Below are 24,154 nucleotides of genomic sequence, written 5' to 3'. Positions count from 1 at the left end.
GCATCATCCTGCAAATATTTATTGAGTAGCTACTTTGCATCCCTGGAATACCATGCCCTCGTGTTCCCAGCCAGGAATGGTTTAGAAGCCTGGAGAATCTTGATTTCTATCTGGGTGAAGCCAGAAAGCAAAGATGGAACAACACTTAATGGCTGTTGTGACTCCTGTGGCAGCCTCTTTTGTCAGGACCATTATGGATGATTTTCTTTAGAGGAAGAAAGATGTTAGATGCCAGAAAAACCTTTCCCCGCCTCTTAGTTGACTCCTAGGGAACTGGTTCTTTTTGTGTCTGAGCTGAAATTCTGCCATGTCACAGATTGGTTCAAAGTGATAAGTAAGGGTCCTGTTTTACAGTGGACTCTCTGCCCTTTAGGTCGAGGTCCGTGTGTAGGCAGAACGCCCTGCATAGAGCGCAGATGTAAACAGGAGCCTGGGACCGCGTCTTAGCAATGCTGGAAACTGAAGCAGTCAGAGCTGCGGCTTTGTTTTGTTGTTAAGTTTTGAGTTGAAATCAATTATCTGAGCACTTTCAGATAAATTAGGCAAAGTAAGGGCAGCCTTATTCTCCCTCCTTCGTTTATTCCTTTCTTTCTTTTTCTTTCTTCCTTCCTTTCAAGAAGAAACCTTGTGTGTAAGTGTGTTTGAAAGTCAAGTTATGATCATTTAAATGAATTATTACTGTTCTTTTTTAAAGACACCTGTATCTTTCATGTTTAGTTTTGGGATCAGTTGACTTCTCTTTTTGGTAAAGTGTCACTTAAGACAGTCTTCACTTTGTACTTTAACGCACTTTCCAGAGCAGGAGCCCGGCCCCGTCTTTTTGGCGGGCACACATCGTCTGCAGGAGGTGTGCGCGAGGCCGTAAGGGCTCTGACACGTTTCACGTTCACGCTTCTGAGACGTGAAGTATGTAACTGGGGGTTTTCTAAATGTCGCTCTCTTTTCCTTCTTCACCCTCCTCTGTGCCACAGTCAAGAAAATAATGCCGCCGCGGATGCCGGACGTCACTGTGTTTGGCTTGAGGACATCCAGGCTCTGACGGGAGAAACCTTCCGAACGGATAAGAAGCCGGATCCTGCCAACTGGGAGTATAAGTCTCTCTACCGAGGAGATATTGCCAGGTGTGTGTCTCGACGTGCTTCTCTGGTCGTCACTGGTGGGAGGGGGCTTCTGTCTGCTGTGAGCTCTCAGCACTGTTTGCGTCCCCCCGACTCCCCCCATTGACTGTTGAGCTTTACCCACTGTTCACTTGTTCAGGCATACACAGTAGAAGGTGAGCCATCTCACACTGTAAAATAAAAGCTTAAACCTGGAGATCAGGATCCAGGTTGGATTAATCTTATTCAGCCATGGTACTTGGCGTAGTGTGTGGCACAGTAGGTGTTCAATGAATATTTGTGGATTGAATGGGTCTAAAAATTACCTTGAACCGATTGTGACTATCCATAAATCATTTGGTTTAATCTATATGCCTTGCTTAAAAGTTACAAAAGCCTTTTATTTATCCAAACCGCCCCCCACGCATGCCATTTTAAAAAAGGACATGAAATGATAATGACTTTTTCAAAATGTTTCTAGCATATGTCACCAGGTAATCGTAAACACCGGTGACGGGATCTGCTTCAGCGATGAGTTTAAGCTTTTTTCTCTATCCTGTATTAACGCATATATGTAGAATCAAGAAATATAGTATAGATGATCTTATTTGCAAAGCAGAAACATAGAGAGCCGTAGAGAGCAGACACACGGACCCCACGGGGAAGGGGGTGTGTGGGGGAGGACGCGGGGCGGGACTGGCGCGTGCACACTGCCGGCGCCGAGTCTGAGGCAGACCGCTGTCCCGCACAGACAGCCCTCCTCGGCGCGCTGCTGGCCCCGGTGGGCGCGGTCAGCGAAGGACGGCCTCTGTGCGGGTGCAGCAGCCTCACCTTGTGCGGCAGGAGCCAGCACGGCGCGGGAAAGGAGCTCTCCGCCCGTGGAAAGGGGCTCTCCAGAAGAGCAGCTTCTCTCCTCTCTGTCAGTCAGAAGCAGCTGAACCCTCTACGCTCTTCAGACGCTTGGTGCCTTGTAGGGCATAGTGAGCGATAATGCACGGCCTCTTGCTCCCAAATAGCGAGGAGGCAGTGAAAACTGGAGGTAGAGAATCACGGGATACACGGCCAAGAGGAGGCCTTGAAGTTGGTGATCGTTCTTCATGGGTTGATTACCTTTTAAATTTTTGCTCCCATCCGTTCGGCGCCCCTCCGCCTTTTAATTAGGGTGTCACTCAGCGTGACTTTGTAGCTCACCACATAAGCAACCCCGGCGATAATTCCCTTCATGATGAGCTGACATCAGTTATTTTTTGCTGCATGTTTGTGTCTGCATACGGTCTCCTGAAGCCTCGAGGCGGGGTTAATGACCCTCATGTTTATAGTGTGTGTATTTTGGAGTGATACCAGTGCTCCCTGAAGCCTTCCATGGTCTGTCATGCCGCAGCGAGGGGCGACCCTGCGAACGCCGGCAGGGCACAGAGGGGGCAGCGCCAGCCTGTGCTTTTCTGCTGCTGGAGTCAGCCTGCTGGCTCCCAGCTGCTCCAGGAGGAGGCTCTCTGACCTTACCCAGCCAGGAGAGGAATCTCAGGGATGCAAATCCCTTCAGGAGGTCATACACCAGGAAGTAAGAGGGTTGGGATTCACGCCTGTACTTCTCTGATGCTCTTCCACCATCCCCAAGGAAGAGATGGGTTCTGTGGTTGAACATTTTCTAGGTTGGGAAACAGAAGATGCTGGTTCTCCTTCTGACTTTGCCAGTGACTAGTACCATATCCCAGGCAAGTCACTTAACCCAGGGGTCCCCAGCTCCTGGGGCGGCCCTGTGCCCTGTGGGGAACCCCACCACACAGCCGGAGGTGGGGCGCGAGTGAGCACAGCGTCTGCTGCTCCTCAGTGCTGACCCATCCCTCCCATCGATGGAAAAAAAGTCTTCCAGGAGACAGGTCCCTGGTGCCAAAAATGGACCGCTGACTTAACCTTTCTGAGCCCCTGTGTCTTCATTTGTAAACTGGCAATTGTAACTCCTACTGTGCCTCACACTCAAATATCAGAAATATTTGATAAGGAATTAGAAATTGGTGTGCAAAGATAAAGGCTTACTATCTAGTACTAGATTAAAAAAAGGAAGCAATATTAACAGAGAGTGGCTCTTGAACCTCTGCTGGTGAGTGGCCCAGAGCTGAGGAAGAGAGTGATTAGAGACAACTTTATTTCATCTAAACTGCAAAGAGACTACTCCAAGGGGTGTAGGACATTGGTGAGATTTCGTAGTAATTCGCTAAAGCTCAAGTTGGGTAAAGTCTTGCCCAGAGTAACAGCTATACAACTGTTAGTACCCTGATCTGTGAAGGTGGTCCCGTGGCACGCTGAGCTGGTCAGGACGGTGGGAATACGGTGGTCAGGCCCTGAATTTTCACATTTGTTAAGAGAGATCCTGACAAACTACGAGCTTTGACAAGACAGTGAGCAGACACGGGGCTAAGACCGTCATGCGAGGACTGGGTGAGGGCTGTGGGTACCAGCCTGTGTCAGGGACACGGTCTTCGTCTTGTAGGCTTTGCTGCACTTGGGAAGGTGGGTTGGCAGAGTCTGGTGTAACTTGGGAAGCAGCACCAGGACCGGTGAGTGGAAGTTTGGCTCGGCATAAAAGCAGATCTAAGAGTGTGAGCATCCCAGTAATGGCGTGCAGTGTGTTGAAGCATTGTGGTAAACAGGGGTCAGGTTCTAAAGTTAGTGTGGAACGGGTCCAAGTTACCTTCGGAAAGTTCCCTAGGACTAATGCACTGTCAGTGAAGTTCAGCTATCTTTTTTTTTTTTGCCATTTTTGGAAGAGTTTATTTTTTCTTTGGCTATCCACCAGCTGAAATAGTTGGCTCTTGTTTAGGAGCCAAGTTGTATGAAATAATAATGATAATTTAAACTCATCTAGTCCTTACTGTATGACTTAGCCCGTTACATATATAAACTTTTTTGATCATCCTAGCAATTCTGCGACATAAATTACTGTTATGGTCACCGTTTTACAGACGAGGAAACTGAGGCAAACAAACAGTTTTTTAAAACTTGATTACAGTCACCCAGCTTAGTAAGTGAAGGAGCTGGAATTTGGACCAAGGCAGTCAAGACTCTGAGAAGGCCTGTGTGAATTGAATTCGCCAAAGGAAAGACAGATTTGTGGTGCCCAGCCCAGCTCGCTCCAGGACCCAGACCCGCTGAGTGGACTCAGGGCAGAACTGGGCACTTGATTTAAACACGTTCACTTCCCAAGCCCTTGTCCTCTCTTGTTTTCTCTTTTCATTTCTCTCTCTCTTTTTTCTCCTGGTGACTAAATGCCTAATGTGTGTGCTCTGTTGCTAGTCGTGACCGACTCTTTTGCAACCCTATGGACTGTAACTTACCAGGCTCCTCTGTCCGTGGAATTTTCCAGGCAAGAGTACTCGAGTGGGTTGCCAGGCCCTCCTCCAGGGAACCTTCCCAACCTAGGGATCGAACCCACGTCTCTTGCCTCTCCTGCATTGGCAGGTGGATTCTTTACCACTAGGTCCATCTGAGAAGCCCCTAAGTGCCTATGTCTGGTTTTATAACAGATACATTTGATATCATTCACTAAACCTCCAAACAAAATGGGTATTCCTACCTCTGGAATTATTCAACTGAAGACTAGCTGATTATTTGATAAGGATTTTATAGGAAAAGTGCCTTTATTGGGGGGAACTATTGCATTAAATTACATCCTAGGCCTGGTCCAGTAATTTAGATTTTATAATAAGTGATAAATTGGGTAGAACCTAAATGTACAACAGAGAAATGGTTAAATAAATTATGGGACACTTCTAGTGAGCTGGTTTGAAATCAATAAAAATGGTTGTTTTCTGAAACTAGTGGTATGAAGAAACGCTTAAAAGTAGGGAGAAAAGCCTGAAGCTATTTATCAGCTATTTAAAACCAGGGTATGTAAATGAATGTGCGTAACACATATGCACATTATCTGAGTGTTGATACTTAATAGCTGCATGCTTTTTTCTCCTGTATCATCTTCATCTAGTTTGCTGCAAAAGGAAGCTATTAAAATCACCTTTTCAAAATACAGTTTTAAAGTCAGATAACTCAGCAACCATTTTTTAAGAGATCGCTTGAATATCTAAATCACTGTTGACTTTCAGTGAAAATAGTAAATAGGGAAAACAAAACTCGTTTTTAACTTAACACTTGTTTCTTAGGGCAGCGGTCCCCAATCTTTTTTGGCGCCAGAAACCAGTTTTCACGGACAGAGGTGTGGTGAGGGGAGTGGTTTCGGGCTGACGCCTGCATGGTGGGGCCCTCGCTCCGGCGAGGGTCTCACGTCCTGCTACTGCTGGCTGACCCGAGGCGGGGCTCAGCAGGGCCGCGAGCGGTGGGGTCTGCGCTCCCGCGAGGGTCTCACGTCCCGCTGCTGCTGGCTGACCCGAGGCGGGGCTCAGCAGGGACGCGAGCGGTGGGCAGCGGCTGGAAGCACAGGGCGCACGTCCCTGGTCCACCCGGCCCTCAGCCTCCTGCAGTTTCCTCAGGCCCCTTTCCACTCAGTCCACACCCCACCCCCGGAGAGGATCGCCGTCCTGAGTGTTTTCCGTCAGCGGTCACGTCTGTTTCAGAATTGCACGTAAGCGGACAGCGCGCCCCCCTCCGTGTCTGACTCCTCCTTCCTGGCGGGCGTGCCCGTCCGCGGCCGCACCGCCGTTCTGCCCCTTCTGTCGGGCACCTGGGCGTCCTCCCGCGTCGGCTGCCGAGAGCACTTGTGCACGGCTCTTTGTGTAGATTGTGGTTTCCTTTTTCTTGGGTAAATACCTAGGAATAGAATTGCTAGGCCATGGGTGAGGTCTGTGTTTAGGTGTTTTTAAACTGCCAGACCTTTTCCCCAAGCGGTTGTGCCGGCTGACGTCCCCGCAGCGGGCGGAGGCCCGGCCCCCGCGGGCCCCTCGCCGGGTGTCCGTCGGCCTGTCCCCGGTGGGCTGCGCGCGGGCGCGCCTGACGGTTCCCGCCTGCCTTTCCTCGGTGGCCGACGAGGCTGCCCGCCTGTTCCGTGCTTGTCGGCCGCGCGTGTCTTTCCTGCCGTTTCTGCTCAGGTCGTTTGCAGATGTTCTAGTCGGGTTGTTTGCGGAGCGCGCACACACGGCAAAGGGCCCTGTCTTCTTCAGCTTTGTACAGATACTCCGTAGTCATGCGTTTGGAGCTCCGGGGACGCCTACACGATCCATAAAAGCGTTTTAGAACCCAGCCTCTCTTCCTGTAGAGTAGAAAATAGCCAAATGTAATTTTATTTGACACACTTTGTCTCAGAATTAAAAAAAGAACCTAAGACCTCTCTGTTATCTCCTGAAGTAGACAGCAGAGAGGAAAAGGGCCCTCCAGGAGCCAGAGGACCCGGTGTCACCTGAGCCCTCAGCGTCCTTACTAAAGAATGAGGCTGGGGGGAGACGATGGCGTCCCCTCGCTCGTCACACGCGGTGCGGCCTGAGGGGACGCGATGACACGCTGTGCAGAGCTCGGGGTAGATGATGGCGTCCCCTCACCCGTCACACGCGGTGCGGCCTGAGGGGACGCGATGACATGCTGTGCAGAGCTCGGGGGAGACGATGGCGTCCCCTCTCCCGTCACACGCGGTGCGGCCTGAGGGGACGCGATGACACGCTGTGCAGAGCTCGGGGTAGATGATGGCGTCCCCTCTCCCGTCACACGCGGTGCGGCCTGAGGGGACGCGATGACACGCTGTGCAGAGCTCAGGGTAGATGATGGCGTCCCCTCACCCGTCACATGCGGTGCGGCCTGAGGGGACGCGATGACACGCTGTGCAGAGCTCGGGGGAGAAGATGGCGTCTCCTCTCCCGTCACACGCGGTGCGGCCTGAGGGGATGCAATGACACGCTGAGCAGAGCTCGGGGGAGACGATGGCGTCCCCTCTCCCGTCACACGTGGTGCGGCCTGAGGGGATGCAATGACACGCTGAGCAGAGCTCGGGGGAGACGATGGCGTCTCCTCTCCCGTCACACGTGGTGCGGCCTGAGGGGACGCGATGACACGCTGTGCAGAGCTCGGGGGAGATGATGGTGTCCTCTCTCCCGTCACACTTGGCGCAGCCTGAGGGGACGCGATGACACGCCGTGCAGAGTTCAGAGGAGACGGTGGCGTCCCCTCTCCCGTCACACACGGTGCGGCCTGAGGGGACGCGATGACACGCTGTGCAGAGCTCGGGGGAGACGATGGCGTCCCCTCTCCCATCACACGCGGTGCGGCCTGAGGGGACGCGATGACACGCTGTGCAGAGCTCGGGGTAGATGATGGCGTCCCCTCACCCATCACATGTGGTGCGGCCTGAGGGGACGCGATGACACGCTGTGCAGAGCTCGGGGGAGATGATGGTGTCCTCTCTCCCGTCACACTTGGCGCAGCCTGAGGGGACGTGATGACACGCCGTGCAGAGTTCAGAGGAGACGGTGGCGTCCCCTCTCCCGTCACACGCGGTGCGGCCTGAGGGGACGCGATGACACGCTGTGCAGAGCTCGGGGGAGACGATGGCGTCCCCTCTCCCGTCACACGCGGTGTGGCCTGAGGGGATGCGATGACACGCTGAGCAGAGCTTGGGGGAGCATAGGTACTAAGGTCTGGGAGACAGGCGTGATCTGAAATTCCTGAGACGTAGATGAATGGCACAGTAGAGGAAAAGTCCTAGAACTTCTCTGAGTAGAAACAGTTTGAAGGGAAAATGAGTTTGAATACGTAAACTTCACTGGCAGAACGAGAGTGTCTGCTGGGCCTTCGGTCTGTGGAGCCAGTGTGCGCCTTCTCTCAGTAACCTGTTTTCTTTTTCAAACATTAGATACAAAAGGAAAGGAGACTCCTGCCTCGGCCTCAACCCGAAGAAGCAGTGTGTGTCTTGGGAGGGAACTTCCACAGAAAAGAAGCGTTCCCACAAGCACACTGAGCGCTACTTCACCAAGAAGAGCGTGGGGCTAATGAGCGAGGCCGGCCTCTCCGTCAGCAGGCAGCCTGCAGCTCCGTCATCCCAGCCGCTCTCCTTTATCCCGGTGGGGGGCGTGGACGACGCGGCTCCCCCTCCCGCCAGCTGGCTGAACCCGCTGGGGATTTACGATCAGGCCACAACGCAGTGGTTACAGGGACAGGGTCCTTCGGAGCAGGAGTCCAGGCCACCAGACTCGCAGCCCGACCGAGAGCGCGCGCTCCTCAAGGCCAGGGTGGAGGAGTTTAACAGGAAGGTTCGGGAGGACCCTCGGGACACGGAGCTGTGGATGGCTTTTGTTGCCTTCCAGGTAGGCATCATGTCCCAGCTCTCCTGCCTGGGAATGATGGCTAATGTTGGGCACTGGTGTACCCTGCAGTGACTGTTGAGCTCCTGTGAGGAACCCTGGTGCTGGACCTCTAAAGGTGAGAGTAGAGCCCTCGCCCTGAGTCTGCTCAAAGCCCAGTGGTGAAGACTGCTGTGTGAGGGGTAGCTGCAGTCTGGGGCAGGACATGCTGTGACGTAGAAGCTGGGGATGGAATGAGGGGGTGACTGGCCACTCGGGAGTAAGAAACAGCCTCCAGGAGATGGTGAACTGTGAACAGAAAGGGGGTGGGTGTTCGCCACGCAGCGGGGAAGCGTTCCTGAAGTTCAAGAGAACATTCGGAGTGCACAGGGTGGTCGGTAGTGACGTGGCTAGAGCTACCAGCTCCCTTTCTAAAATACGTGGCTCTGTCTTTGTCCCACTTATTTTTGGAACCACTTATGTAATTACCACATTTGTCCCACATTCGGCTGTGTTATTGGTAAAATCGGCTTTTCAGAAAAGATTTTCAAGACACTGCTTGCTAGTTATTGATACAGAAATCTAAGTTTAAAATGACGGGGACTCTCGAGGTAGTCCAGTGCCTAAGTCTCGGTGCTCCACGTGCAGAGGGCTCGGGTTCAATCCCTGGCCAGGGAACTTGATCCCACAAGCTGCAGCTGAGACCTGGCACAGCCAGGTAAATAAGTAAGTAAATCAGTTCAGTTCAGTCGCTCATTCGTGTCCGACTCTTTGCGACCCCATGGACTGCAGCACGCCAGGCCTCCCTGTCCATCACCAACTCCCGGAGTTTACCCAAACTCATGTCCATTGAGTTGGTGATGCCATCCAACCATCTCATCCTCTGTCGTCCCCTTCTCCTCCTGCCTTCAATCTTTTCCAGCATCAGGGTCTTTTCCAAATGAGTCAGTTCTTTGCATCAGATGGCCAAAGTGTTGGAGTTTCAGCTTCAGCATCAGTCCTTCCAGTGAATATTCAGGACTGATTTCCTTTAGGATGGACTGGTTGGATCTCCTTGCAGTCCAAGGGACTCTGAAGAGATAAGAGAGTGGATAGGGCTTCCCAGGTGGTGCCATTGGTAAAGAACCCTCCTGCCAGTGCAGGAGATGTAAGAGATGGGGGTTCGATCCCTGGGTCAGGAATATCCCTGGAGGAGGAAATGGCAACCCACTTCAGTATTCTTGCCTGGAGAGTCCCATAGACAGGGGTGCCTGGTGGGCTACAGTCCATGGGGTCTCAGCGAGTCGGACATGTCTTACCGACTAAACTCCCAACCCCAAACACAAGACCAGAGCTACCAACCCAAAGAGCAGTTGGTTGTGTGGAGTGAGCAGCCCTGTGGGCCTTGTAAGTCATTCCTTGAGCAGCGCCGACACCTTGGGCCCCCGGGTCTGTTTGCCTGTGTGAGTGGGTGTTTTTGTTGTCAAGGACGAGGTCATGAGAAGTCCGGGCCTCTACGCCGTGGAGGAAGGAGAGCCGGAGACGCGAAAGCGGTCCCTGAGGCTGGTCCTGGAGAAGAAGCTGGCCATCCTGGAGCGGGCCATCGAGAGCAACCCGAGCAGTGTGGACCTGAAGCTCGCCAAGCTGAAGCTCTGTGCCGAGTTCTGGGAGCCCGCCACTCTGCTCAAAGAGTGGCAGAAACTGATCTTCTTACATCCCAACAACACAGCCCTCTGGCAGAAATACCTGTTGTTTTGCCAGAGCCAGTTCAGCACCTTCTCCGTATCAAAAATTCAGAGTCTCTACGGGAAGTGCTTGAGCACCCTGTCTGCCGTGAGGGACGGCAGCATCGTCTCCCACCCTGAGCTGCCGGGCACCGAGGAGGCCATGTTTGGTAAGAAGACAGTGACCCAGTCCAGTGACGTGGGAGGGGTGGGTCTTTCTTTTGGCTTCATTGAAAATAGTTTATCTTTGATTTATTTTAGGAAAGTCAAAGTTGATAAAACTGATGCTTAAAAAAGGGTATTATGACTCCTTTTGATGACGGGTTCCCCCCCGCCCCCCGACCTTCTGGGCAGCGGAAGGCATTAAGCCAGTACAGTTCGGAAAATATCGCCAGACTAGAAGTTCCAACTTTTCCACTTATTATTCGGGTAAATGCAGTCTCTTAACTGCTTTGGCTGTTGGTGGCCTTATCTGTTGAGATGCCCACATCTGACCCCATTGTGGGGGCTTAGGCGGTCACGCTTGCAGGGTGCCCTGGCTGGCTGGAAATCACTGATAGATACAGGTTACTGGTATCATTGTACTGTTAACATTTTCAGTAGGTCCCAAAGGAGACTAGACTGTGTTACACACTTTGTCCGGTAATGAGATCCCAGAGAGGGCGTGTTACACTGGAGTGCATCGCTCCTGACCTGAACGCTGGGTTTGCCCTCCCAGGTTCCTGCGTGGCCTTGGGCAGGTCCTTAACGTGTGTGCGCTGTGGTTTCTCCCCCAGCAACAGCAGCCGATGCCTGCTTCACGGGAGGGCTGTGCCTGTCAGCTGTAAGGGGGGCCTAGCTCAGGGTCTGACTCAGTAGCAGGCGTTCTTTGATCAAATCCCTGCTATTGAATATTGCTACTAATTTCTAAAGATAGAACAAATATATTGTTGCTCTAGAAATAATAAACATTTGCGTCACTGCCTTAAAGGGGCTCATGTCTGATATTATGTGTTGATATGCTCAAACAGCTTAATGGTATCTTGTAGAGAGAATTGAACCACAGTTTAAATGAACTGAAAATTTCAGACATGGAACCCAGATTTGTTTACAGCAGGACTGAGTCTATGATGGAAATTGCTGGTGAATAATGCCATCTAGTGATCAACTGAGTACAGAGCTTGGCTCTCTGATTAAAAAAAAAATCTACTGCGCCATCCTTTTCCCAGTGTTTTTCTCATAATAATGAGCTCAGGGTACTTGATAACCAATATTCAGACCATCCACTGGTCTTGTTTTATCGTTACTATTTGTACTCTGTGGCTGTTTCCTTTAAAAATGAGAATAAATGTACTATGACTGCAGTATGTTACTTGGGTCCTTTAAAGTCAGGACCTGGTTGTCTCACCAACTGGAAGCTACGACAGTCGCTGGTTCGGGGAGAAGACGGCCGGGTGCCGAGCTGCAGGCTGTGGGAGCTGGCCTCTCCCCGTCCAGGTGCTCACCAGGCTTGTCCCCTCTCCTCTCCCGCCCTCAGCCCTCTTCCTCCAGCAGTGCCACTTCCTGCGGCAGGCGGGCCACTCCGAGAAGGCCGTCTCTCTGTTCCAGGCCATGGTCGACTTCACGTTCTTCAAGCCCGACAGCGTGAAGGGCCTGCCCACCAGAGGCCAGGTGCGTGTCCAGCCTGAGTCCCCGGCTTCTGTCTCCGCCCCTCCCGCTTTTAGGGAGGGGTGTGGGTAATAGGAGTTGGTGGTAGTATTTTCAAAATATTTATATCCTCCTTACATCAGTTGAGGGTTGTCTCGGAAATATCCTGGCAATCCTAGGAAAATTCCGTCATAAAAGTAGTGAAGCATTGAGAGCTGAAAGATGCTCTCTCCACCTCCCCAGCTATAAAGACTCACTGATGTCTTTTTTTTCCCCCTTACTATCAGCCCCTGTTTAAATGCTAGTTACCACCCACCTCCAGGGAAGCAGTTATCATGCCTTGTATTTTTTTTAAATTTTTTCATAATTCTGTATTTTATTTGACTAGGTCTCTGTGCAGACTGTTCTCTAGTTGTGGTGCTTGGGCTTCTCATTGCGGTGGTTTCTCTTGATGTGGAACAGGGGACTCTAGAGTGTTTCAGCTTCAGTACTTAGAACCCCCGGGCTCTGGGGCGCAGACTCAGGAGCCGTGACCCCAGGCTCTGGGGTGCAGACTCAGGAGCTGTCGTGCACAGGCTTAGTTGTCTGTCTGAGGCATGTAGGATCTTGTTGGACCAGGGATCGAACTTGTGTCCCCTGCATTGGCAGGCAGATTCTTTACAGACGAGCCACCAGGGAAGTCGTATCATAGCTTTTAAACCGCGGGTCCTCTCTCCTGCCTCTGCATTCTAACCCGCATCTCATGTCTCTCCCGGGTTACCCTTTCCTCCACCTAAGACCTTGGCTGAAGTTGCAGTGAAATTACATGTTGGTGCTTTGTCAACACTGATCCTAATTTGGGTGGTAGGGGAGGGATTTAAGAAAACCTTTTCCCTTTTTCCACTTAAGAAAACTCAGTTTTCTGCTTGATGAAGAAGGTCTGGTAGGAGATGGACAGGGTATCTCAGTTTATGGTGGACTTTTCAAGGTCTTTTGTGACAGGCTGAGGTCTCCATCTTGTGGAGCTTTCATGAATGGCCTGCAAAAACTGTTTTTATCATCATTATTTTTAACCTTTGTTTTCTGGACAAAATTGGGTTCAGGAATATTAGTTAGTATTGACATAACTGATTGTTAGTATAGTAAGCCAGGTAACAGTTATTTTAAGACGTGTTTTGCTATTTTAAGAACGGGCTGTACTACAGAAGTGACTCAGTCTCTTTGCAGAGCCGGGCGTGGTCAGGGGTCGGGGTCAGAGCTCCCCTCATCCCTACCCCTTGAGTGACAGTCTCTGTGATGGGAGGGGTTGCTGACGAGGGTCGGGGCGCCGCCCTGGGCTGAAGCCTGGCCCAGGACCGGTCCACGGCGCATGAGGCTTCGAATACTCTGGAGCACGTGACCGAACCTCAATACATCTTCCCAACAGACGGTAGGGACTCGGTGGCAGAGTCCACAGAGCTGAACGTGGCGGCTAACCTCCATGTTTTACACCTCGGCAGGTGGAGTTCTTTGAGCCCTTCTGGGACAGCGGCGAGCCCCGGGCCGGGGAGAAGGGCGCCCGAGGCTGGAGAGCCTGGATGCACCAGCAGGAGTGGGGCGGCTGGGTGGCCGTCAGCCCAGGTGAGGCGCCTCTCCGCGCAGAGGCCGCTGCCCCTTCCTCGCGGGGTGTTTACATCCTCCTGGCTTGTTTATGTGTGTAAGCGATTCGCCAGTGACTCAAGAACGTGGTGCAGGTCCCCAAACGTCAGAAATGCACGCGGGAAAGACCAGGGCGCGCAGGCTGTTCTTCCCCTAGACACCTTGAAGCGGCCCCCACCCCCGCCAAGGGGCTGGGGGGCAAGGGCTCCGGGAGGCTCTGTGCACCCTTCCCCCGCCGCCCCGGCGCGGAGTCGCTGCGGGTCCGCCCGCAGCGTCGCTCGTTTCCGCCTGTGTCTGCTCAGCACTCTGCGTTTACCCCGCGGCTTCGGGCCGCGCCGCCTCCCTCGAGGCCCCCGCGCGCCCCCTTCCGGCCACCCCAGCGCGAATCCCGGCTCCGTTTCCCTTCACTTCTGTGTCCTCTCACCTGTTTATACAGGGACTCATATGTGACCCTTTTCAGTTGTGAAACACACACACACAATTTACCATTCTGGCCATCTTGAAGGATGCAGCTCGGACATTAGTCACATCCGGACGCTTGTCACCCGGCACCAGCGTCCGTCCCAGCCCGTCCGCTCCCCCAGCGGCCCCAGCCCGCTTCCCGCTTCGCCCCGCCCCGGCCCCGCCCGGGCGCTGAGCAGGCGCAGTCAGTGCTGCTGGGCGGACCTAGCCTCGTGTCCTCGAGGCTTACACGGCGCGTAGCACGCGCCGGTGTTTCTCCCCTTTTTAAGGCTAAATGATTTCCCACCGTGTGCATATATCACACACACGACGCATCGCTTCACCTTTCGCAGTTGTGAATGTACCGCTCGGACCGTGAATGTGCAAATACCTGTTTGAGTCCTTCCTTTCAGTTGTTTGGGAAATACACCCAGAAGTGGAACTGCCAGCTCATGTGGTAATTCTAATTCTTTGAGGAACCTCACACAGTTTTTCCACATCAGCTGCACGATTTCGCATCCTCAGCACCAGCGCACCAGGGTTCCGATGTCCTCACATCCTCACCGACACTTGTTTTCTGTATAACTTTTGAAGATTGGCTTTTTCTCATTTGGCAGAATCCCCACGAGATCTCTCCACATTGTGCGTTTATCATCAGTTTTGTTCGTGGCATAGCTGTGCCGTACTTTCTCTAGTGGCCTAGTGTAGGACACTTGGGTCATTGCCAGTTTTTGGCTTTTGTGAATAAAACTGCTGTGGGCATTAGTGTAAAGGTTTTTGTCTGAATGTAGGTTTTCATTTTTCTGGGATCAGCACCCAAGAATACAATTTCTAGGTCTTATGGTCAGTGCATTATAGTTTCATAAGAAACTGCCAGACTATTTTCTGGGTGGCCGTACCATTTTACATACTCTGTTTATTTTTAAATATTGAACTTTAGTGGAAGACTCTTTTTTATTCTGCATGTTCAGGGTTAGGAAACAAAATAAAATATAGGATATCTTGAATTGCCTCTTTCTTTAAAAGAAAAAGTGAACATGCATGATAATCATAGGGCCACTGGCTAGAAATTCTGGCAGCTTAAGAAAACCTAAAGCAGTGCTATCATTAAATGTCCTTTAGCATTCTGGAATGTGTTGTGCAATACAGTAGCGACTAGCAACACATGACTGTTTTAATTAAAATTAGTTGAAATAAAATTTGAAATTCAGTTATTCTACCGGCTACAATTCAAGTGCCCAGCAAGTCACATGTGGCTACCATATCACACAGAATTAGAACATTCTCATCATCACAGAAAGTTCTCCTGGACAGTTCTCTTCTAAAATATGTCATTCCCATTTTTAATTGCTGTGATAGCATAAAAAATCATCTGATTCATCGACTCACCTTCCTTTCCTGGGAACCTGACTGATTATGGGAGAGTCCGTAGATGCCACTGAGTGGCCCAGAAGGCCAGGCCTGGGTCACGTTTGTCTCAGCCTTCTGGGTGTGACCCTGTCCCTGGCCAAGCAGGTGGGTTTAAGGGTTGAGGGCGGCGCTGTCCACTGGTTCGGTTGCTGGAAGTTTCATTTTTGCCTAGATGACGAGGACGAGGAGCCGGAGGACGAGGAGCAGGATATCAGAGACAAGACTCTGCCCCGGTGGAGGATCTGGCTGGCCGCCGAGCGGTCCCGAGACCGCAGGCACTGGCGGCCGTGGCGCCCAGACAAGGCCAGGAAGCAGACGGAGGAGGACTGCGAGGATCCCGAGCGACAGGTGAGGCCCCCGCACCCCAGCGGCGCGTCCCTGCTGCGCTGTGTGAGCCCCCGCCTGGCTCAGGGGTGGCTGACCCGCTCCCGCTCCCGTCTCAGAAACGTCCTCTCCCGGGAAACGGGCGGGGCTGCGCTGGCTGCTGGTGATGGAGGAGCCTCGAGGCGCCCACCCTGACGGTCCCGAGGAGGCGGTTGGGTCTGGTGGTCAGCCCTCTGGAGACTGGCTTCCAGGTTATTCAGTCAGTTTTCCACATTAAGCCTTGAGGGCTCAAGGTTGGAAATCATGGAGTCACTGTCCTAGATTCTTCCTCTGTGTCCACGTTCCCCGCTCTTGATCCTTGAAGATGCGTGTGTGTGTGACTCGGGAGATGGGGGCAGGGGGTGCAGGCCGAGCGGGGACAGTGGGTGACCAGGCCCACCCTCCCGGGGAGGAAGTAGCGTTTATTGAGCGCTGGTGCTTGCCAGGTACTCGGCTCCCTCCCTCAGGGCCTGGTGCCCTTCTGTACGGCTGGCAGCTCTGCAAGTTTCTGTTGTTGTTCAGTCGCTAAGTTGTATCCGACTCTTTGCGACCCCATGAACTGCAGCACGCCAGGCCTCCCTGTCCATCACCAACTCCCGGAGTTTACCCAAACCCATGTCCATCGAGTCGGTGATGCCATCCAGCCATCTCATCCTCTGTCGTCCCCTTCTCCTCCTGCCCTCAATCTTTCCCAGCATCAGGGTCTTTTCCAGTGAGCTGGCTCTTCACATCAGGAGGCCAGAGTATTGGAGCTTCAACATCAGTTCTTCTAATGAATACTCAGGGTTGATGACCTTTAGGACCGACTGCTTTGATCTCCTTGCAGTCCAGGGGACTCTCAAGAGTCTTTTCTAGCTCCACAGTTCGAAAGCATCAATTCTTTGGGGTCAGTCGTCTTTATGGTCCAACTCTCACATCCATACACGACCACTAGAAAAACCATAGGTTTGATTATATGAACCTTTGTCAGCAAAGTGATGTCTCTTCTTTTTAATATACTGTCTAGGTTGGTCATAGCTTTTCTTCCAAGGAGCAAGCATCTTTTAATTTCATGGCTGCAGTCACCGTCCACAGTGATTTTGGAGCCCAAGAAGTTTTACATTAAAATAAAGGAAGAAATTCTATTTTGATACCTGGAATTGAGCCACTTTGACAAAATAGCAACTACAGTCTACCCCAAACAACGAGGGGGTTAGGGTCATCAGCCCCCGGCAGTTGAAAATCTGAGTGTAACTTTGCTGTCAGCCCTTTGCATCCAAGGTTCCATAGCCTCAGATTCAACCAGCCGTGGGTCATGTGGTCCTGGGGGACATGCTTAGTGAAAAAACCCATGTGCAAGTTAGGGTCTGGGTCCTAGACTGTGACAGTCACGGGTACAGACCGAGAGGTTTTACAGCAGCTAGGCTCCCGGGCTCTGACAGAGCACGAGCCTCGAGGTGGGGACTTTTCCTGTTTGCATCTGCATCCCCAATGTCTGGACAGAGGGTGCCCCGTGACAGGCCTCTGCCAGTCCTGGATGTCGAGCGAGCATCTGTCTGACCTGGGTGCTTGCACTCCAGCAGAGGGTTCGGGATGGCTGAAGGCCCCAGAGGACTGGGGTGTCCCAGGAGAGGTGAAGGGGGTGGCCAGACTGGGGTTAAGCACCCAGGATCGGGGAGAAGGAGAGAGGTGCTCTCTGGGCAGGAGGGAGCGGCCGGATTCCCAGGGAACTGAGTCTGCACGAGAGGTCCCCGCCCTGGCTGAGCTGAAGTTTTCAGAAAGTGGGTAGGGTTTGTCTTTGGTGTGTGAGGGTTTTACATGGCTGACCTCCAGAAGTTAGTTCTCGAGGCTCAGCAATTTGATGATTTCCCGGAAGCTCATTCCTGGAGCCACATACTGCTGTGAGCAGTTTCTTAGATTTCTTTGCTTTGGTGAAAACCTGGAGGAGAAAAGCTTTTTGATTAATTGATGGTTCTGATGGGTCGAGTCCCAGGTGGTCCAGTCTTATCGTGGTCGTGTTTTGATTTCCTCTTTGCTGAGGGTGGCAGACCCCAGGCAGGCAGGGCCGGAGACGGAGTGTAGTCCCTGAGGCCTCACGGTTTAAAGCTGTGACGTGAAGCCAGCAGTGAGCACAGTTAGTATGAGGCCCTTATAATCGCCCCAGCATGGCCTGTTGCTCCCGCAGTCTCCTTTTTCCTTTGCTGCTATTTATATATTTTGGAGCATATTTTTCATTTCCTGAAGCAATTTGGTACAAAGAAACCACAAAACAGTAACGTTCTTCTATCTTGAAATAAAACTTTTTCCCAACTGTAACTTATGAAAGTAACTATAAAAGCGATGCCGTGTGTTCTCAGAAGCGAACGCGATTCTGGATTTCCTGTGAATCCATCAGGCGACCTCGGCAGTCGCTGCCGTGGTGTTCCCCCCCGCGGAGGGCGCCCGGGAGGGGTGAGACCCTGGCCCTGGTGCCCACCCACCCCCCTCAGCTTGCCTCATCTCACAGAAAACCTGGCTCCCGTGTGTTTAAATTTGAGTAACGCTGGCGCACATCCATGTAAAAACAATTGCTGGGGGTGGTGAGGGGCCGCCCGGTGGCTCAGTGGTCGGGAATCCACCTGCCCAGCAGGAGCCGGGCTCGGGCCCTGGTCCGGGAAGAGCCCACCCGCGTGGGGCAGTGGAGCCCATGTGCCCCGGGGTGCGGGCTCTGCAGGGAGACGCCCGGCTCCGTGGCTCGAGGGGAGCCCCGCTCACGGCGACAGGAGCGCAGCAAGGACCTGGCACAGCCACACACAGTTTACAAAGACGGTGGGAAACGTCTGTCTGTTCGCCGCATTCCGTCACGCCGTCTTTGTCCTTGCAGGTGTTGTTTGACGATCTCGGGCAGTCTCTGATCCGACTTTCCAGCCCGGATCTCCAGTTTCAGCTGATTGCAGCCTTCCTGCAGTTCCTGGGGGTGCCTTCCGGCTTCAGCCCTCCCGCCTCCTGCCTTTATCTGGCCATGGATGAGAACAGCATCTTCGACAACGAACTTTATGACGAAAAGCCCTTGACTTTCCTCGACCTCTCCTGCTCTGGCGTCGGCTGTGTGGGCCGCATGGACCCTCTGGGTGGCCGGCACTGGCCCCGGGGTCCCAGTCGGGAGGGTGAGGAGTTTATCCGCAACGTCTTCCACCTGGCACTGCCTCTGTTTGCAGGCAGGGAGCGGTCTCAGCTCTGCGTCTTCTGGCTACGGTACGAGATCACCAAGGTAACGCTGGGCCCCCCTCCCTGGGTGGGGACCTCAGCGCCTGTGGCTCTGTCAGCAGGGTGGCGGGCCACAGCACCTCCTCCTTCAGGGACCCGAGGGCACCGCGTGTGGGGCTGCCCCTCTCGGGGCCGCAGGGAAGAAGGACTGAGTCCGGTTCATCAGTGACCGGAGCTGTTTGCTGTGCTGACTCTGTCCGACCTCTGTAACTGTCAGCAGTTAGTGTTAAGGACCATGCTTAAGCTGGGCTAGAGGATTTAAGGACTTATTAAAATAGATAAAATAAGCTACTTATTCTGCTTTTTAGTATCCATTACCTGCTGGAAATTTGTCTAGTATTGACTCTCCTGCCCTCTGCTGGCCACCAGCTAGAATTAAATTTTAACGTCCAAAGTTCTGATCCCTTAATTGCAAAGGGCACACACCAGGCTGTGTTATTAAAATAGTGTCTGGTAAACTCTGATGGGGCTTCCCTGCTGGCTCAGCAGTAAAGAATCTACCTGCCAATGCAGGAGATGTGGGTTTGATCCTTGGCTCAGGAAGAGTCCCCTGGAGGAGGAGATGGCAACCCACTCCAGTGTTCTTGCCTGGGAAATCCTATGGACAGAGGAGCCTGGCGGCTACAGTCCATGGGGTCCCAAGTATTGGACACAACTTAGGGACTAAACAACAACATTTGTTGATCACGTATCTTTGAAGAAGGCTGTTTGGGGTGTATGAGCCTTGTTACAGGAGTGTCAGGTGGAAACCTGGGCGTGTTCATTTCAGGGCTCCCGTGGCCTTGGTAGAATCCTGACCTATTTCTCAGGGAGCCTATGTGTTTACCAGTTATGTGACGGAGGCAGGCAGTGTAGATGCCTTGTGTGGCTTCCTGCAGCTGACAGTACAAAGAAAAAACGACAGTGTAGTCACTCAGTCTTGTCTGACTCTCTGTGACACCGTGGACTGCAGCCCGCCAGGCTCCTCCGTCCATGGGATTCTCCAGGCAAGAAGACTGGAGTGCGCTGCCATGCCCTTCTCCAGGGGATCTTCCCCACCCAGGGATGGAAACCAGGCCTCCCACATTGCAGGCAGATTATTTACCATTTGAGCCATCAGAGGACTCGACAGTACAAAGGGATGTCTTTAACGTTTCGGAGCATTTGAGGTCATTGTTTTCCTTTTTACCTTTAGGTCATTTGGTGTCTGCACACTAAAAACAAGAAGAGATTAAAGTCACTAGGAAAGAACTGCAAAAAACTAGCCAAGAATCTCCTCAAGGAGCCAGACAACCGCAACAGCTCTTGGCTCTGGCGGCAGTACGCGCATCTGGAGTGGTTGCTGGGCAACACGGAGGATGCCCGGAAGGTCTTCGAGGCGGCCCTGGGCACCGCGGGCGCCGGCCTGGCGGACGCGGCCCTCTGTGAGCTCGGCCTGCTCTACGCGGCGCTGGAGGCGGAGCTGGCGCCGCCCGCGGGCGGGACGGCGCCTGCGCGCGCGGTGCGCGTGCTGACCGGGCTGGCCGAGCGCGGCCCACCCGGGCCCTGCCCCGGACAGCCCTCGGCCGTGCACGTGTTGAAGGCTCGGAAGGCGTATGAACACGCGCTGCAGGACTGCCTGGCGGAGCGCCGCGGCCCCGACCAGGGCCTGCCCGACCGCCCCAGCCGCCTGGTCACGCTGGCGAAGTGCTTCATGCTCTTCCAGTACCTGACGGTGGGCGTTGGCGCCGCTGCGCGCGTCTACGAGCAGGTGTTTGCAGGGCTCAGGGGCTCCGCCTCCGCCGAGGGTGCCGGCCTGGAGGGCGCCCTGGAGGCCGTCACGCTGATGCACACCAGCCTGCTCAGGTTCCACGGCCGGGTCGCCGCGCACCCGCTGGCGCCCCTGCGAGAGGCGCTCTCAGAGGCTTTGCGGTTGTACCCGGGCAGCCAGCTTCTCTGGAGGGCGTACGTGCAGATTCAGAGCAAGTCCCACAGCGCCAGCAGGACCAGAAGATTCTTCCAAGTCGTCACCAGCTCCGCCAAACACCTGGAGCCGTGGCTGTTCGCGATTGAAGCGGAGAGAATGAGGAAGAGGCTGGTGGACGCCGTGCAGAGGTAGTTTCGGAGCCCCTCGTCCGTGGCCCCCCATGTGGCCATGGTTCCCACGGCCCACAGCCTCGGGGAGACAGAAATGCTCGCGGCCCGGGGCCTGGAACGCCTGCGGGGGTGCCGGGAGCCGTGCGGTCCGTGTTACAGGAAAATGCCTTGAAAAAGCAGAGAGATCTGCAAGGAGCGGCAGGAAAGTGTGCTGAGAAAGGAGGGCAGAGAGCGGCCCCTTTGCCAGGGCTCCTGGGGTGTTTCCCAGGCCTCGCTCCGGGGCGTCCTGGGCTTTGCTTCTGGCGCCTGAGTCTGACGGCCCGCCTGCGGGGTCTGGGACCCTGTAGAGCAACTGTCGGGCAGGCACTCGGGCCCAGAGTCAAATCCCAGCGCTTCCACTTGGCACCTGTGTGACCTTGGGCAGGGCGGCTCACAGCTCTGGTCCGTTCCCTTTCTGTAAAATGGGAATAATTAAAGAGCCTGCCTCAGAGGGTTTCTGGAAAGACGGAGTGCTGAGCACAGACTCCAAAATAATTACTAGCCTGTGTTGTTATCACTGGTGAAAACGGGGTCACGGTTTAAATGTCTTTTTTTAGATAACACTTTTATGTCTGAACATTAAGCAGTAGGCTTGGGCACGTGTTAGCGGAGGCATTGTTTTTCCTTCTAGAACCTTCGTTGTTTTACTCTGACCTGAGAGAGGCGGTGTTCAGATTGCCTCTGAATAGTATTTCAGTTTCCTTGTCTTTCGCCCCTTCCATTCGAATTTTATTCACTCTGCTTTGAACTGAAAGGTCTCACGGTAAGTGTGCACTCTGCGGATGAAGGGCAGGTTCTCCTGAGAAAAGGAGGCCGTGTGCCCTCAGGGTGGACTCCGCGGGTGGAGGTACCCCCGAGCCTGGATGCTGCGCTCCGCCAGCCCTGGAGGAGCCGCGTCGCCCCTGCGCCACGCACCCCGGCGCCCCAGACCCGGGCAGCACTGCCCGCCACACGCCCCGACGCCCCGTCGCTGACCCCGCTGCGGCGCAGCCCACGCGGTTGTCCCGGGGTCACGTGAGCCTCTGTCTTGCAGGGTGGACGGCAGAGAGGTCCACGCCACCATTCCCGAGATCGGCCTGACGCACCGGATCAGAGCCCTGTTTGAGAGCGCCACGCGGAGCACCCACGGCAGCCAGTGCCCCTTGCTGTGGAGGATGTACCTGAACTTCCTGGTAGGGACAGAGCCGGGGCTGCTCCCTGCGGAGCTGCTTCCTCTTCCAGAGGAGCGGGGCAGGGGCGCCGGGGACCCGGAGGGGCCTGGTTCAGTGAGGGGGGCGCCTGGGACCCGGGAGGGGCCCTGGTGGAGTGAGTGAGGAGGACCGCCTGGGCGGTTGGCGGCCCCAGGATATCTGTGAGTTTCTGAGTTGACTTCACTGAGGAAACAAGTTGGAAATTGGTGTCAGAGCTTTTCATTCAAAAGAGACTTAAATGTGTTGCTATTCTGCTTCTAAGAATTTCCAGGTCCTGATTCTATTTTGTTACTAAAAGGTAATATTCAGTCTGGACTGTGGTTTTTAAAATAGGCATTTCCAAAGCAACTTTGCTTTTACTTAGAAGCACCACAGTCATTTAATTTTGTCAATGTGTTCTGCAGGCCGAAAGGCAGTTCCTGGGCTTCACTGGGTCTGAGTTGGCTTTGTCTTTGGTTAAAGGCCTGACATTGGGCTGGACTTCCTGTATTATAATACATTTACTGCCGAGTTTTGTGGTTTTTTAGAAACAGCGTCTTCCAGGCCACTTGAGTGTCGAGACAGTGCTCAAGGCTGTGGTCATATCAGAGTGCCTTCCATTGACTACTGTACCTTTCAGAAGCCCTGAGTGACCCTCCCTATTCATAAATATGTATACTTCTGGTTATTTCCATAGGATAATTTCTCAGAAGTTGATCAAAATATTTGAACATTTCCCAATGACATTTAATAGAGAGGGGTGTAAAGAGACGCAGAGAGGAAGGTAGGGGCTAGGAGAAGTTCAGGGTTAGAAGTCTGGGCCTCCCCCAGCCTCTTAGAGTCTGTAACTTATCTGGGAGCGCCTCCCCCGAGCTCTGAGCGGCCTAGGTAGCTTGTCTCAAGACAGCAGCTCGCAGGCACACACCCAGCACAAAGGGGCAGCAGGCGGCCCCAGGATGAATTACCACCAAAGTTTCTGTGGTTTTAACGTTTATTCTTCATGCTCAAAAGCGTAGATCTCATGTCTTGCCTCCTGGTGTGGGATGGGAGCCTCCAGAAGTCCAGACTTCAGCTCCACGAGCTGAGCTTGTGCCCACTCACAGCTGTGGGTGCCTGCCCGCGGAGCTGCCTGGGGGCCTGTGACTCCTGGGGGAGGGGCTCGTCCCTTCCAGGGACCTGGAGAGGGGAGCCGGCTTCCGCAGCAGGTGTGGAAGAGCGCCTGTGAGTTGAGACTAAGGCTTCATACCTCAGTGTTGTATGAGCACTTCCCAGGCGGCACCGGTGGTGAGCCCGCCTGCCAGTGCAGGAGACACGAGACATGGTCCCATCCCTGGGTCAGGTAGATCCCCTGGAGGAGGACATGGAAGCCCGCTCCAGTGTTTCTGCCTGGAGAATCCCATGGACAGAGGAGCCGGGAGGCTACAGTCCATGGGGTCACACAGAGTCAGAAATGACTGAAGTAACTTAGCGCACATGCATTGGATAAAAACATGCTTAGAGTAGAAATGTGCTGACTAATTGCGCACTCTCAAGACTGAAATTCCTGATCAGAAATTTGCTCTTGACAAGATTGTTGACTCAGTTAATCCTGGTTATCTCATTTCTGTAAGATAGTTTTCAGAAAATGGCTAGTGTTAAAGCAAGCCTTTTCTGTCATCACCCTCCTTCTGGTCACGTGGGAGAGGAGGAGAGGAAGACAGGTCAGCCGTGTTCAAGGCCCGGTCCAGGCCCGCGGACGCAGCGGAGGTCCCGAGGGTGTCCCAGAGCACGTGGCCCCTGCAGCCCCTGCACCCCTGCCCCGTGTGGGCCAGCGGCTGATGGCCTTAGATTCTGTCTCAGTTCCTCAGTTTTGTATTTTTTTCCCCTTGCTTCAGGTTTCCTTAGGAAATAAAGAAAGAAGCAAAGGTGTGTTCTACAAAGCACTGCAGAACTGTCCTTGGGCAAAGGTGAGTTCTCCAGGCGTGGTCTCTGGATTCTCAGGGACCTTCCCGCCAGGCCTCGTGCGGTCAGTGCCGTGGGCCCGGCCCCTCAGGGCTTCCCGCGCCCCCTGCAGCCGAGGCGCCTGTTTCCTGTCTGGGGGCGCAGCTGGTTCCCGGCAGCTGCCAAAGCCCAGCCCAGACCCGGGCATGTTGGGACCCATGTTCAATGCTGCCTGCAGCACCGGGGTCAGGGGACGCCGAGAGAGCAGACGG

General features: G+C 53.7%; 1 protein-coding gene across 1 annotated transcript in view; it reads left to right on the top strand.

Moving 5' to 3' along the window:
* NRDE2 (NRDE-2, necessary for RNA interference, domain containing) overlaps positions 1-24,154 on the top strand; it is a 44,830-nt gene that overhangs the window by 18,856 nt on the left and 1,820 nt on the right. Inside the window, exons 4-13 of the mRNA XM_065940157.1 lie at positions 972-1,121; positions 7,888-8,338; positions 9,782-10,187; positions 11,534-11,667; positions 13,122-13,242; positions 15,284-15,459; positions 18,317-18,703; positions 19,874-20,772; positions 21,827-21,965; positions 23,837-23,908. Coding sequence (XP_065796229.1) covers positions 972-1,121; positions 7,888-8,338; positions 9,782-10,187; positions 11,534-11,667; positions 13,122-13,242; positions 15,284-15,459; positions 18,317-18,703; positions 19,874-20,772; positions 21,827-21,965; positions 23,837-23,908 — 2,935 coding nt within the window. The remainder of the gene's footprint in view (positions 1-971; positions 1,122-7,887; positions 8,339-9,781; positions 10,188-11,533; positions 11,668-13,121; positions 13,243-15,283; positions 15,460-18,316; positions 18,704-19,873; positions 20,773-21,826; positions 21,966-23,836; positions 23,909-24,154) is intronic.

Source organism: Muntiacus reevesi, chromosome 7, assembly GCF_963930625.1.
Source record: "Muntiacus reevesi chromosome 7, mMunRee1.1, whole genome shotgun sequence".
Taxonomy (NCBI): Eukaryota; Metazoa; Chordata; class Mammalia; order Artiodactyla; family Cervidae; genus Muntiacus; species Muntiacus reevesi.
This window is presented reverse-complemented; position numbering and strand designations above follow the sequence as displayed.